The sequence below is a fragment of the Oryx dammah genome, unplaced genomic scaffold, assembly GCF_014754425.2.
Source record: "Oryx dammah isolate SB20612 unplaced genomic scaffold, SCBI_Odam_1.1 HiC_scaffold_12, whole genome shotgun sequence".
NCBI classification, from domain to species: Eukaryota; Metazoa; Chordata; class Mammalia; order Artiodactyla; family Bovidae; genus Oryx; species Oryx dammah.
The window spans coordinates 71,534,061-71,547,790 of NW_024070196.1; the positions used below are offsets into that span (position 1 = coordinate 71,534,061).

At 62.5% G+C, this 13,730-nt stretch overlaps 1 protein-coding gene across 1 annotated transcript; it reads right to left on the reverse strand.

The window, feature by feature from the left end:
• Positions 1 to 238: 238 nt before the first annotated feature.
• On the reverse strand, positions 239 to 13,625 carry UFD1 (ubiquitin recognition factor in ER associated degradation 1). The gene is made up of 12 exons (XM_040251272.1): positions 13,296 to 13,625; positions 11,051 to 11,183; positions 10,658 to 10,690; positions 8,799 to 8,920; positions 7,925 to 8,055; positions 6,868 to 6,940; positions 5,210 to 5,278; positions 4,607 to 4,672; positions 4,349 to 4,396; positions 3,734 to 3,822; positions 3,122 to 3,203; positions 239 to 358 (listed from the first exon to the last, which is right to left on the reverse strand). The coding sequence occupies exons 1-12, from the start codon at positions 13,296 to 13,298 to the stop codon at positions 284 to 286; spliced, it is 924 nt and encodes a 307-aa protein (XP_040107206.1). The 5' UTR covers positions 13,299 to 13,625; the 3' UTR covers positions 239 to 283.
• Positions 13,626 to 13,730: the final 105 nt, after the last annotated feature.

A 13,730-nucleotide genomic window follows, 5' to 3' on the forward strand; every position in this document is an offset into this window, starting at 1 on the left:
CCCTGCTCCAGCTGAGCAGTGAGTTTGGGGCGCCCTGCTCCAGCTGAGCAGTGAGTTTGGGGTGCCCTGCTCCAGCTGAGCAGTGAGTTGGGCATGAGGAGAGGCCCCCCAAGGGGCCCCAGAGGCCTTTTCTCCCCCAGATCCCGCACACAGCCGCTGTCCCGCTGCCCTCTTCCAGGTGACTCTATGCAAACCCAAAGTGACGGAGCATACCCTCAGAGCCAGTAACGAAAAGCCAGCATGTTGCAATTATTTTATTCTCCAATCAGTCATCAGTCCCAGCTTATGGCTTTCTTCCCTTTTTACGCAATGACTGTCCTTCTCCAGAGAAAGCAACGAATCTGCCTCCGGCTTCATCCTGTGAGGAGAAAACACCGTCTTCAGAAGCTCCTTGGAGTTTACTAGAAATGCTTTATTCTGTTGGTTCAGGTACCGTCCCACCATCCTCCTTACTCCCACTTTATTCCTACAAATGTAAATCATCACCTGCTGAACTGAAAACAAAGCCAGAGTAACTACTCCACCACAGCCTTCTTCCCCTAGAAGAAAAACCACCCCAAAACACACTTCCAGTCCCTGCTGTGTGCCTCCGCAGACAACTGCCCCATCTGAGGCCACACGTCTCTCTTCTCACACCAATTCCAGCCCACGTCGCTGTTATTTCCAGCTCTGCAGCACTGAAGCTGCCTTGGTGAGCAGTTCAGCGTCTCTGCACACAGCTTTGACTTCCCCTAGAGGCTCAGCTCCTCGGCAGACAGGAGCACTCGGCAGAATGGTGACTCAGCAGCCCTCAGTCTACCAAGGTATTCTCCTCCCAGCACAAAGACTGTTTTCCAGAAGCTGTGAAAACAGCAAGTAACTGTCCACGAGCTCTGCTGCTAGTCAGGGAGACACTGCCGCTGAAGAGGACCCGGGCTCCCAGCGAACAACCACCACCTCCTGGGGCAGTTGGTGTTTCTCCCCTGCCCTGCGCAGGCTTCTCGTGGTGGCGGCCACGTGAGGGCACGCCGAGACCGGGCCAAGCAGCACTCCCTCCCTGCAGGGCCTGCGTCCACCCCACGGTTGGCACCGGAGCCTGGCCTCTCTGGCGTGCACACACCGGCCGCAGGAGGGCCCCTCCAACCTCACCACTTGAGGAGCCTGTCTCCCAGGTGCTCGGGGCTGTCCCCTGCCTGCACGGGCCGCGCTCCAGGGCTGCACACAGCCGTGGGGAGGCCCTGCTTCCAGGGTGGCAGGCTCTCTTGTTTCGACTCTAGTCCCTCGCTTCAGTGGTGTGACACAGCAGACTCCTGAGAGGGCACAGAGCCGGCCTTTCAGGGAGCTCTTAAATAACTGAGAACCTCTCTCCTCTCGCAGCTCACTGATGGGGCTGGTGTGAGACTGCTGGGCACCACCACAGGCTGGCCCTGAGCACAGACACACCTCCTCACAGCAAGGCACAGACCCCGAGGCCCAGGGGCCAGCAGTGTGGCTTCCCCGGAGGCCCCGGTCGTGGCTGGAAGGTGGCTGCCTCTCCCCTGCGTCCTCACAGGCCTTTCCCTGGGGTGTCCGCATCTCCTTGGCGTGGAACAGGACCCACCTAAAGCCTCGTCCCACCTCACCTCTGGAAAGGCCGTGCCTCCAAACACAATCGCGCTCAGGCTTAGGGGGAGGGCTTCGGCACAGCAATTTTCAGGAACCAGGCACAAAAGTCTGAGGACCCTGCTGCACCGTGTCCACTGCTGTTCCTGACCCAGGGCAGAATCTCCACCTCCTGGAAGCTTTAGGGTCTTCCCTCTGCCCCACCCTGGAGCTGTTTCCGCTCACTGGCTGGAGGCCTGAAGGCCCCGTCTGGGAGAGTTATTTCCCTGGTGCTTCCTGCTCCTTTGGTGTCTTTGAGCTCCCGGGACTGGGGCGCTGGCAAGGGAAGCCTTCCGACTGCAGTCTTCACTCTGGGGGAGTGGGCTGGGACCTCCCCTGGGCTCCGCTGGCAAAGCTCCTCCAGCTGCAGCCAGCCCAGCCTGTGCACGGGAGCCGGGTGGGGCGGACACCAGGGACAGACGACCACTGCCAGGCTGAGGGCCTTCCAGGGACCGTGATGCTCGGCCCTTCTCCTGGGGACAGGGCCGAGTACGCTGGGACACACGCTTGGTCCTCAGCACAGGCCCTGCCCCCGCCCCAGCAGGGCTGCGGCGACCCAGTCAGGGGCCTTGGTCTCCTTGGGGCTCCCCCACGACCCCTGTGAGTGCGCCACCTGTGTCCCAGGACAGGCAGCGGGAGTGCACCTGCCGGCCACCCCCAGCACACACTGCGGCGTGGACGTGTCTGTGCACACCCGTCTCCCCACCCTTGCGATGGTCAGGGACGAAGGAGCCAGAGGATGCCGAGGCTGGCAGGCATGGCCAGCAGCTGGGTTGGGGCGAGCAAATGCCTGGTGGGGGGACCATGTGAGCTCCTCTCAGCTTAGCAAGGTCCCAACATGGTGTCAACGTGATGAGCGTTAAGGCCAGGAAGGGCTTTAAGTGGGTCTCTGAACCCCTCTTGGCCCCCAGGGGACCGAGCCTCGAGAAGGAAACCAGGAGACCAGGGTCTGAGGTGGGGCTAACCACCTAACCCAAACCCAAACCGCCAGCAGTCACAGCGGCCAGGCGGCAGGCTGTGCGGGGCTTCTGAGCCAGTTCCTGGCTCCCAGGAGAAGGGCCCGTAAGGCGAAACCTCCCCTCCCTGCCCTGGGCCGAGGGAGGCATGTCTGGAGTGTGGAGGCGCTGGGGCGGCTGCTCAGTGGTCAGCTCTGCCCGAGGCCTGGGCACCCTGAACACCACCCCGCCCCGACCCCAGTGCCCTCATGCTCCGGTCTGTGAGAGGCAGACGATCACAGCAGCTGCCCTGCAAGACCGACCCGGGGCTTAAAGATCTCAGCGCACAGCACACGGAGCCTGGGCCGGACCCGCACAGGAGGGCGAGGAGCTGAGCCCTCACCCATCCCCACCACAGAGCCGGCAGAGTCCACACGGCTTCAGCAGGACAGCCAGCCCATGGGGAGGAGGGCCGGGATGGAGAACACAAAAGGAGACCCTCATTCGCGAGAATCCCCTTGTCACCAGTAGCCGAGAAAACTTGTCATGACTCATCAAACACTCACCTCCTCAACCTTTTTGACCAGCGGACGTGAGTTTCTGATGAACGTGATCTTGCCAAGTTTAAATTCATAGTTGGGAATTCCTCTATAAAGAGAGAGCAGAAGAAACGTTGGCGCCAGAAGGGACTAGAGTCCGATTGTAAGCACAGAGAGGAAGCAGGGCCTCCCTTCCGCTTCGAGGCTGTACCCACTGCACCTCGTGCCAGCCAGAGGGCGCCTCCCTGCCAACTCCAGGGGGAGCAGAGGGCACGGGGCAGGGTCTCCTGGGCTCACATCAGCATCCTCCAGCCTCTCACTCACACGCACTTCACTCCCCAAGAGGTTGGGCGCAGACTCGTCTGCGGCATCTCACATGATCCAATGGGGACGCAGCTCAGCCCTGAGGACCACCAGAGCCAGGACTCTGCCCTGAGTCCCTGGACCAAACGACCGGGAGAGGTGGCCAGGCAGCCACTGACGGCACGAGCTGGGACGGCCGGGTTGTGGGCAGGGCAGAGGGCTGAGGAGGCCTGCGGGCAGCTGGGCGGGCCTGGTGGTGGGGCAGCGCCTGCGACCCCGCAGAGCACGGCAGGCGGGGGCCTGGACCGGGGGCTGGGTTGGGGCCAGCACACCCACCTCTTGATGTCTCCAGGCCTGACTGGGGAGGGGCTGGGCTCCACCCCCTTCTTCTTCCCGTCCAGTCTGTTTCCGGAGCCGGAAAAGGCCTAGGCGAGCAGACGTGGGGTGAGCGGGGTCTGGGGCAGGGGCAGCACTGCAGGGCGTGGGCAGGCACCGCCTCGGGAGCTCAGCGCCCAGCTCCCCGCCCCCGGGCCCCGTGAGCTCAGGGGAGCCCCCGCCGCCGTGCCACCCAGGGCACTGGCTGCCCACGGCTCAGCCCTGCAGCCGGCTTCCCGAGCCCAGGCTGAGCCTCGCCCACGCTCCCCCTGCTCTCCCAGGGACGGCAGCAGGGCGGGGGGGCCACCATGTGCCGCGGGACGCGGTCCAGAGGCCACAGCAGAGGTCACGGCTGGTGAGCCCTGAAGGGCTTCTGTGCGTCTGCGGCCCTACTGCTACTTTCTGGTAGGCGAGTAGTTTTTAAGAAGTCGGGGCTGCCTGGCAGTTGCTGGGAGGATCCAGAAGAGAACGGAGAAGGGTCTGGAGACTGAGAAGGTGCCGGGTGCACGTGTGTGGGGGGCCCCGGCCGGGCTGGGGTCCCCGGGGCGTCCCCGACAGGCAGGGGGCGGCACTCACGCGGAAGCCCAGCTCCCCGGTGTAGCCACTGTGGTCAGCTTCGCCTTCCTGGAGGGACAGGAAAGCAGGACAGGCTTCTCAGTGGGGCCCCAGCCCTTCCCGGGACCCTCACTGCCCCTCTGCCGGCACCGGGCAGCCAGGACACGCGGGGCCCGGGAGCGGGGCTGGGTGGCGAGAGCACGGCTGCATCAGCACCCGCAGAGGCGGAGCCCCGCGGCGGGTGCGCAGAGCTGGGGAGGGATGCGGGGAGCGACTCACGGCTGACTCCTCGTGCTGGGCCTGCCTCTCCGGCTCCTTGTAGCCCAGGGGGGCGTCGAAGTCCACCTGTACCCGGGAGGAGAGCACCGTGAGGCGGGGCCGCACGCAGCCTCTGAGCTGGGGCCACGTGGGCCCACTTCCTCCACGGTCCCGTGTTAGTCACCGCGAGACTGGCACCATGACCCTGGCACCACGACCCGGCCACGTCCAGACCTCCCCAGTGTTCTCTCTCTCTCCTCTGCTCTCCATTCCTGAAGGCTGCCATTTCAAGAATGCCATATACACGGACCCGGGCAGATGGAACCCCTCTGATGGGCATCCTGCCCAGAAACCTGGCGCGCTGGGCCGCTGTGGGGACCAAGCCCCCTCCTTGGAATGGAGCAGCCCCACCTCAGCCTCCCAGGAGATGGGCCCCTGGCAGGGCTGACGTGCTGGCTTTCTCAGGACCGACGGCAGCCGTGCCACTGGTTACAGGTCAGTGGCCTCCTCGGGGGGTCTGGAAGCATCTGCTGCCCGCTCCCCAGCAATCCCAGGGGCCACGTGGCACCTCCCCAGGGCACCGGCCGACAGGGCCCCAACACCCCTCCTCCCACAGCCACTCACATTCATGTCACACTCAATGATGGACACGGCCTTGTCCGGCTTGGTCTCCATCACCCGCAGCTCATAGATCTGGCGGGAGAGAAGGGCTTGGTTGCTGGCAGCTCTGGGCCCACACTTGTGTCGGCACGCCTGGCCCCGCACACGCTCACTCCCCTGACGACAGCCTCCCCGGCCACACCTCCCGCTGTGGAGAGCGGAGTGGGCGCGCCCCCCGGCCTGTCCCTCAGCTGGTCACCCTCGTAAATGACTCCAACCTGACAAGGCAGTTAGCCAGCTAACTGCAAAAGACCAAATGTCTATCCCAGGAAAGTTCACTCCCAGGAATTAACTGCCAGCAGGTAACGAGCTAAACGCTGGGTGAGACGGTGCTGAGCGCGCTGGCTCCAGCACGGCTCATCGTGGGGTGCACTGAGGCTGCCCGCACCAGACTGGTTACGTGAATGCCGCGATTCCCATACAAGGCAGAGGGGGCAGCGCTTCCCAGGCAGCCAGGAGGAAAGGAGGCTGAAAGCCAGCTGTGGTGTCGAGGACGAGCCTCTGTGTGGAGACCGCGACCGACTCACAGGGGGAGGAGCAGGAAGCAGCTTCTCCTGCGCTGCTCTAGGCTCTCTCTCTGCCCAGCGGCTTCTCCTGCGTGTTTCAGACTCTCTCTCTGCCCAGTGAGTGTCTTGCTTTTGTGATGAACAGCTGAGACAGCTCCACCACTGAGAACACTGAACGGGAGGTCCAGGTCCCCAGCACAGAGAGAAGGCTCAACACCCCTTGCCTGGCTTGCAGGCCCCCCAGTGAGTGACAGAAGTGAGTCTGTGTTGCCCGGTGGCCTCGGGCACTGCTGCTGCTGTGATCGAGGCTGCGTGAACACTCGTGTCCGTGCTCCAGGGCACGTGCTCCCCTTTGTCTACAGCTGTGCTCCCTAACTGCAGGTCACAGCTAACTAGTGGCCCGTGAAACCTCCATTGGTGGCACCAGAGCTGGAAGAAACAAACCGGACGGCTGCCCTCCAGCCTGCAGCCGCCCCGAGGGCACCACAAAGCTGGGCTGCTGCTTCCAGAGAGCCTGGCACAAGGCTCCTCAGCGTCCACTAGGCCCCTTCAAGGGGCCGAGGTTCCTGGGGAGGCCCTGACCCAGATTTTGCGCCACACACAGATGGCCGACCAGCCCTCAGCACAGGCTACCAAGTCTTCTCCGAAGGGCCCTTTGGAGGATCCAGTCTCCATACTTCCAAAAACGGAGACCCTGACGTGGATTTCGAGTCTATGCACACCTGAGTAACTGTCCTTCCCTTACCATGCAAAAAAGTCACTTTATCATTAAATTTTTTTCTGCTGCTTTAAGGACAATGATGTTAAGATGGCCTGTAAGCCAAAAAGCTTAAGACAGGCAACAACGGGAATGTCCCCACGAAGCTAGAGGGACAAGACTACGTCTTAGTTCATGAAAAGATACAGAGTGTGACTCAGAGTCCGTAAAACTGAACAGTAATGACTCTTAGGACTGCATGTCTCACGAGGGAAACTGTCAGAGAGCAGCCGGCGTCCGGCCCTGAAGAGTGAGTGTGTGTGTGTCTGTGTGTAACTGGCGTCTGCTCTCACAGCGTGAGAAGCGGGCTCATGCTCACGGCCTCGAGGCCCCTGCACGCGAGGGGCCGAGACACTCACCTTCTCATTGTAGTTGATGGCAATCACGTCCCCAGTGGTCAGACAGGCGAAGTTTCTCAATGCATTTTCTAACCTGTAGACACACACGGTCAAGGCCAACAGAGCAAGACGGAGTCTTCACTCCTGAAACAAGTGCCCACAGGGGGTTCGCAGCATCAGGCCACCCTGTGTACTGAACAGTCGTGTGCCGAGCTGGGGCGATGATTCAGTAACAAGAAGGAAGCATCTCTAACACGTGGTAACGGGGTGACCCTCACTCTCCACTGAGGGAAAGAACCAGCCCTGGGACAGTGAGAGGCCCCCAACCCTGAGAAAGGCAGATCTCTGAGGTGGGAGGCAGCTAGGTGTCTGGGGCCAGGGGTCGGCTGAAGATAGGAAGAAGCGGGCAGAGCCACACTCCTGGGGGCACATGAGCCAAACTCGCTGAATCGTGCACGTCACTGCGTGTATATTACACCTCAACGAGAGGATCTGAAAAGCCCTATAGAAAAAATGTGGAATGAAACATAGGTAAAGTTGCCTCGAAAGTGAAGATTTTTCATTTATACTTCTGCTGTTTTACGTTTTGGGCAGTCACTTGTATTCTGCCATATGTTTTGGACTAAAAACATTTAATAGTAACAATTTTAAAACAAAAAGTAGCCTGTAAGCCCTTTCTTTAAAAACTACTACACGGTTCTTAAACCTGAGTCACCTTGAGTACCCAGACAAGGGAAGAATGCCCGAGCACAGTACGCCTCCTCCTCAGCAATCTACTGATCTGCACTGAAGACCGAGGCCAGGCACAACGCACGGCTGCAGGCGCGCCGCTGGGCTCTGTGCCAGGGCCCCTGGCGGGAGGCACAGCTGCCCCCGGGCGGGGTCCGCAGAGCGCCCAGCACGCTCATCCGGGCCCCCACGCCATGTGGACTCACCGGCCCAGCACCAACGCTCCCAAGTCAGTGTCGATCACGCCTACTGTGCGGCCCCGCGGCAGGCACACCCCACGGAGGCCAGCTGTCACCCGCCGCCTGCACAGCTCGGCCCGCAAAGAACTCGTGCGTCTTCAGAAGGATACACGGCCTTCGGGTTGGTGATGTCCAGGAAGTCGGGGCTCTGCGGCTGGAACTTGGAGTACGTGGCCACCTGCAGGTTGACGCTCTCCACCTGAACCAGGCCGCCCTCCTCCAGCAGCAGGTTCTGCATCATCTGGAGGGGAGCAGAGGGGACGCAGTAGGGGCACGGCCGGGGCGGGGGGACTGCGGGGACACCTGGGGCAGCCAGTCACTGGAAGGGCGGCAGGCAAGGCCCCGACTGCCAGCTCCAGGCCTCCTCAGGCCAGAGCCTTCCCGCAGGGACCGCCACCCACTTCACTCAACCCCCAAGGCCCCAGGCCAGCCTTTCTACACCGTCGGGGACACTGCATTTCCAGGTAAGACCTTGTAAAAACAAGGGCCCTCAGAGCACCTACAACACTGCGAGCGCTGGCAGTCACAGAAGACAGTGCTGAAGGTCAAAGGGACACAGGGGGCAGCCGTGGGGCCCTCACACTGGGGACGCTGCGGCCCAGCGCCACCCCCCCAGCACTCCTAGCTGCCACGGGCCCCGCCCTGCGGTGCAGGCGCGGCTCTGCCGGCCTGTGGACAGCACGGGGCCAGCCTGGGTGCAGAGAGGCTTCGCTCCCACGGCAACGTGGCTGAGTGCTCTGGACACTCAGGTACAGGTGCACGCATGCAAACACACACGGTAGGGAGAAGAGCACGGACTAAAAAGCTAGAACTCCGTATTCGGATCATTTGAAAATACTCCTGCTCCATCACTTAAGACAAGCCGGACCCAGGAAACGGTGGTCTAACAGCACAGGTGCGGTCTCTAGCAGGGTCCTGGCGCGCCGCGTCCACGGCCACACGCGCCAGCCGCCCTGGGCGGGGCTGCGCGGCCCGGCTGCTCACCCAGTGCGGGAGGTAACAGATGCCCTCGTCGGCCACAAACTCCAGCACGCCGCAGTGCGTCACTCGGTCCGAGTTCTTGTTGGTCAGCTTGAACAGCATGGGGTAGGTGATGTTGAGTCGGCCTGAAAAGGGCGAGGGATGAGGCTCAGCTTCTTCCAGGAAGAGAAACCCTGTCCCTAGGCCCTCCCTGGGGAAGCCCCACCCGTGGCAGGCGCTAGGACCCTCATGGGGCTGAGCCTCGCGCATCTGCCCACCCAGCGGACCCTGCGCTCCGGCTAGAGCTGCCATTTGCTGAGACAGCACCACTTACACGGGCGCTTGTCTGAAATCCCAGCTCTAGAAAGTCACGTGTTTGCACACTTATTCAGTTTGCACATCGACCAGGTGCTGGGAAAAGTCAGGAGGCCCAACAGCACACCTCCAAGAGTGCCCAGACGCTCTTGCCAGGGAGGCTGCTGGGGGGGTGGGGGAGGTGTGAAGCTGGGCGCCCGGGGTGGGGTAGCAGGAACAAGGTGCCTCAGGCACCGGGCCCTCGTCACCAGCGTGCCCTGGGCTGCAGAGCTGTGCAGTGGACTGAGGTGGGTCAGGGTGAACGGACTGATCAGGAATCCAACCTCGGGTCTGAGATTCTTGCCACTGAAGAGACCCCCGTGTTTCTCAGTCCAGTAATTTTCAAACTTCACCTTGTGATTTCGAGAAGCACCTTGGGGTACCTGAGCCTGCTGCACCCCCTCACCTTCTCTACCCACAGGATTTCACTGGACAGTTCCTCCCATGACTGACGAGGTCTGTCCAGCACTGGCCTAAGGCCCTGTCCGATCGACCCCTGAGCCTCCTCTCATGTCTGTGTGCCCACACACCTGCTCTCAGTCCTGGGTCAGCTCCACACACGAGTCAGGCTCCAGGCCGGCCCCTCCTCTGTGATACCTGGGCCTAAGGGCCGTGCCCTGGGTCTACTCACCCCCCAACGCGGCTGAGCAGAGCACAACTCGAGGCCTCCCTCCACGGGTACAGCGGCTGCAGCTGGCGCTAAGGGCCAGCCCCTGCCCCTACCCGGTGCCACGGGGCCCTGGCTGTTTACACACCACAGGCACCATCCAGGAATGTGAACAGGATCTGGTTCACACTGCCCCCGAGCAGTCACACAGACGGCTCCGTGTGTCCTGTTCAGAGGTGAGGACGCCAATCCAGAAAGTCGCTAGTCTGGGGTCAGGTCAGGCAAGGTGCAAAGCCCAAGCCAGCACTCGGCCCCCACTGAGCTGCCCAGCGTGCGCCCTACACAGCGTGGACCCCCCGCCCCAAGGGACTCGGTGTCTGTGGTCGGGGTCTCCCTAGTTCCAGGAGTGGGGCTGGGGTGTAAGGTCTCGAGTGGCTCCCGTTGGAGGAGGGGTCGTGGGAGGGAGAACAGTGTGGCCTTTCCCATTCCTGCTACGAGGCAGGCCGGGGTGGGGGGCAGCTCCTGGGGTGGCGGGCAGCTCCTGGGGTGGAGGACTCAGAACTGTGGCTGGAGCTGAGGCAGGAGGTGCAGGGAGACGAGAGGCCTGCTCGCAGCGTCCTCCCGGGGCCGCCTCCGTCCTTGAGGGGAAGACCCCGAGCCTCCAGCCAAGGCCATCGGCTACCCCAGCAGCGTGAACGGCCCTGGCGCTCACACCCGCCTTTCGTCTCCATGGGACCTGGGTTGGGGTTGTCAGAGGAGCACCTGCAGGCCCCAGCCTCCCAGCCCAGCGAGCACCCTTCAGGGACGGCCCCCAACCAGCCTTGCTGAAGGGGCCTCTGCCCAGATGCTGAGGGGCTCCCGTGTGGCCCCGGCGCCCACACTCACGGCATCTCTGTCCTCAAGTCGGGTAGCAAGTACTTACTGAGCTGGTCGAGGGCTGAGGGCGGCATAATTACTGTGGAAAGAATGTTTATGACACGTTAAGAGCAGGAAAACTACCGGAACAGAACAAAACCCGGAGTGCGCTTTCTGTTCCGACTGCACGGAAGCACTCAGGGTGACGAGTGGGGCAGGCAGAACTTCACACTGACGTGTCACAGCAGAGCTGGCCGGCTGGGAGCTGTCTGACAGAAGCACACGGCCCTCAGCCGGGAAGGTGATCACAACAGGACCCTCACCCCGCCTCTCAGCCGGCCCGGGCTGCGACACCTTGACGTGACCAGATCCTGTTCACATGCAGATGAGGGCTGCTGAGGACTAGGGCCCTGCAGGCTGGGGGGGGAAGGGCTGCGAGTCACAGTAAGGCGGCACGTACTCTTGCCTCCTTTCTCCACGTCTGACCTGTCGTTGGGCCCCGCGAGCATGGACACGGAGAAGCAGCGGAACTGCGTGGAGAAGCGGCTCTGGAAGACCCGGGGGATCGGGTGGTCGAACATGTTGAAAGAGAACTGGGGGAGGAAAGAGACGCTGCAGCCAGCGCAGGAGACAGGCCCGGTCCTCCCGTCTGCAGCCAGATGGCCAGAGCAAGACTGCCCAGCCGCCACCTCTCAGGAGTCTGGTGCGCCTCCCAGCAGCTGCCGCCCAGATCGTCCCCGTGGTTCTCAGATGGTGCCCCCTCTTCCAGCCCGAGTCCCCCACCAGCAGGCCCCAGGATCCCGTGATGGCCGCGTCCCCGCCCCCGACCACGCTCCTCTCCTCCCGTGTTCAGGAGTGCCACCATCGGCTGGGCTCTGGTCTCCAGGCACCAGGGAAACACCACTAACCAAACAGCTCCAACCTCTGTCCTGGCAGAGGCAACGTTCAAGACCAGGGAGACAAGCCCAGGAAACCATCTGGGTGGCAGCGCTCTCAGCACAAGAGAGGGAAAGGGAACCGAGAGCTGGGGGCACTGCTTTAAGAGGACGATCAGGAAAGCATCCTCCGCAGGAACCAGAAGCCCCCCACCCACCCTGACCCTTCTCTGGACCTCCTCTGTTCCACCCAGGCCCAGGGCTCACACCCCTCTCGTGGGGCACTCCATCACACCACACCCCTCCCTCCCACACACAAGTGAAGCCTAGACACGGTGCCACCACAGACATAAGTTCCCAGCTCTCAAACTGCAGGTTACAGGGAGGCTCAGAACTCAGGCTGCCCAGCAACCCAGGGCGTTCTCAGGGTACTGTGACTACTGTGAGGGGCCGCAGTGGAAGAACATGAAGCCGCACAACAGGGTATCCGCTCAAAGGATCGGAAGTAGGGTCTGAAAATAGAGACGTCCACTCATATTCACAGCAGCGCACTTCACAATAGCCAAGGGCTGGAAGCTATCCCAATGCCCACCGACAGACAAATGAATAAAGAGAACGGGATCCATTCACACAATGGAACGTTGTTCAGCCACAAAAAGGGAGGGAATTCCAACACGTGTGACAATGATAATGAACTCTGAGGACACCGTGCTCAGTCAAATGAGCCAGACAGGGAAGGACAAACACTGTAGGAGTCCCCTTACAGGAGGCACTTAAGGCAGTCAAGTTCAGACAGAAGGAGAAAGGTGGCTGCCACGGGCTGGCAGGAGAGGCAACTGTTCCACAGAGACAGACTTTCAACTTTTCAAGACCGAAACGTTCTGGACGTCCACGGCACAACAACAGGAATATACTTTACACCAACGAGCTGTACACTTACAGATGGCTTCAGTGCTAAATCTACAGCAGACGGTTTTTACAAGTTAAATAAACACCTTAACAAAACAGCATGTCTTGACCGGATTCTAAGCACACATTGTTAAAAGCAGAGTCCGGTACTGATGAAATAGTTTACTAGCAATTCCAGAACGAGCAGGCTGGGCCAACTGTCTTCCACAGACGGCAAACGCAGCTCCTGCTTAAAACGGACGGTTCTCCACTCCCTGCAGCGCCGCAAGGGAGTTTTCCAAACCGTGTCTCTCCTTCTAGGCAAGACTCTCCGTTGGACAAAATCTGAGCCAGAAGCCTAGCAAACACAGGGCGTTGGGGATGAACGGAGGAAGTGGGCTGGGGGCCTCCTCACGTCTCGGCACCCTCCCCACCGAAGCCCTGCGTTCTCGTCCCCGCCCCGCTGCCCTGCACGACCCCGGCGCCAGCACCCGGGCGGCGCCCGGCAGTGTTCCGGGCTGGGAGGAGGGCTCCCAACACTGACACACTCGGGGGCGGTAAACCGGGCGGCACGGGGCTCACACAGCCCAGCGGGTAGGCCAGCCTGCAGTCCTAAGGCCTAGCGTCCGTGGCCGACCCGGCGCGCCGCCCGGAACCGTGCGCTCCCGAGCCGGCGCCACGGGCGAGGGGTCTCGGGGCCGCGCTGGCCGGTGCGCTGGGCCGGCAGGCCCGAGCTCTCGGGACCGGCCCGTGCGCTCGCCTCTCACGCCCACAGCCCCCAAGCCGACCCCGCGCTTCTCCGCGGGAAGCCGACACGGGTCTACACCCGCGAGATCGCGCGCAGTCCCGGACGTCGGCGGACTCAGGCCGGGCGACCCGGCGCCTCTGCGGCCTCCACGTCCGCCCGCCCGCCGCGGCAGGCCTGCACGCCCGGCCACCCACCATAGTGGACGCCTCCGCCGCGCCGGGGCAGAGCGCGGTGCCGGGAAACGCTGCTGGTGCGGGCCGCCGACGCCCCCGCGCAGCGGCAGCCGCCCCAGCCGCTTTGCGCCGGAAGCCTGGGGTCGCCGGAACTGACGGAAAGCACTTCCGGGGCAGGCGCGCGCACGGACGCTGCGCGAGCCAGCGCGGCTGAAGCGCGAAGATCAGAAGCGCCTCCGGCGCGCGCGTCCCTATACGCCTCCCTAACCCGGCAGCGCCTTCCGCGAGTGCAACCGGGCTGACGGCGCCCCTTCCCGCCACGCAGGCGCGCCCGCAGCCGCTGCAGACGCCGCCGAGGCCGCACTTCCGCCCTGGAACTCGGCCGCGCCCCTCGACGCCCTCAGTGCCGCCCTCTCCCGGCGTGTCTCTTGTCTGATGAGTTGCGACCCCAGGGCT

What these genes read in the sequence shown, in the direction of transcription:
- UFD1 (XM_040251272.1), bottom strand. An exon ending in CTCAGCCCTCGACCAGCTCA is followed by an intron (nt 8,921 to 10,657) that starts GTAAGTACTTGC and finishes CGCCCTTTTCAG; the next exon opens with GCCGACTCAACATCACCTAC. An exon ending in ATCACCAACCCGAAGGCCGT is followed by an intron (nt 6,941 to 7,924) that starts GTATCCTTCTGA and finishes GTGTGTCTACAG; the next exon opens with GTTAGAAAATGCATTGAGAA.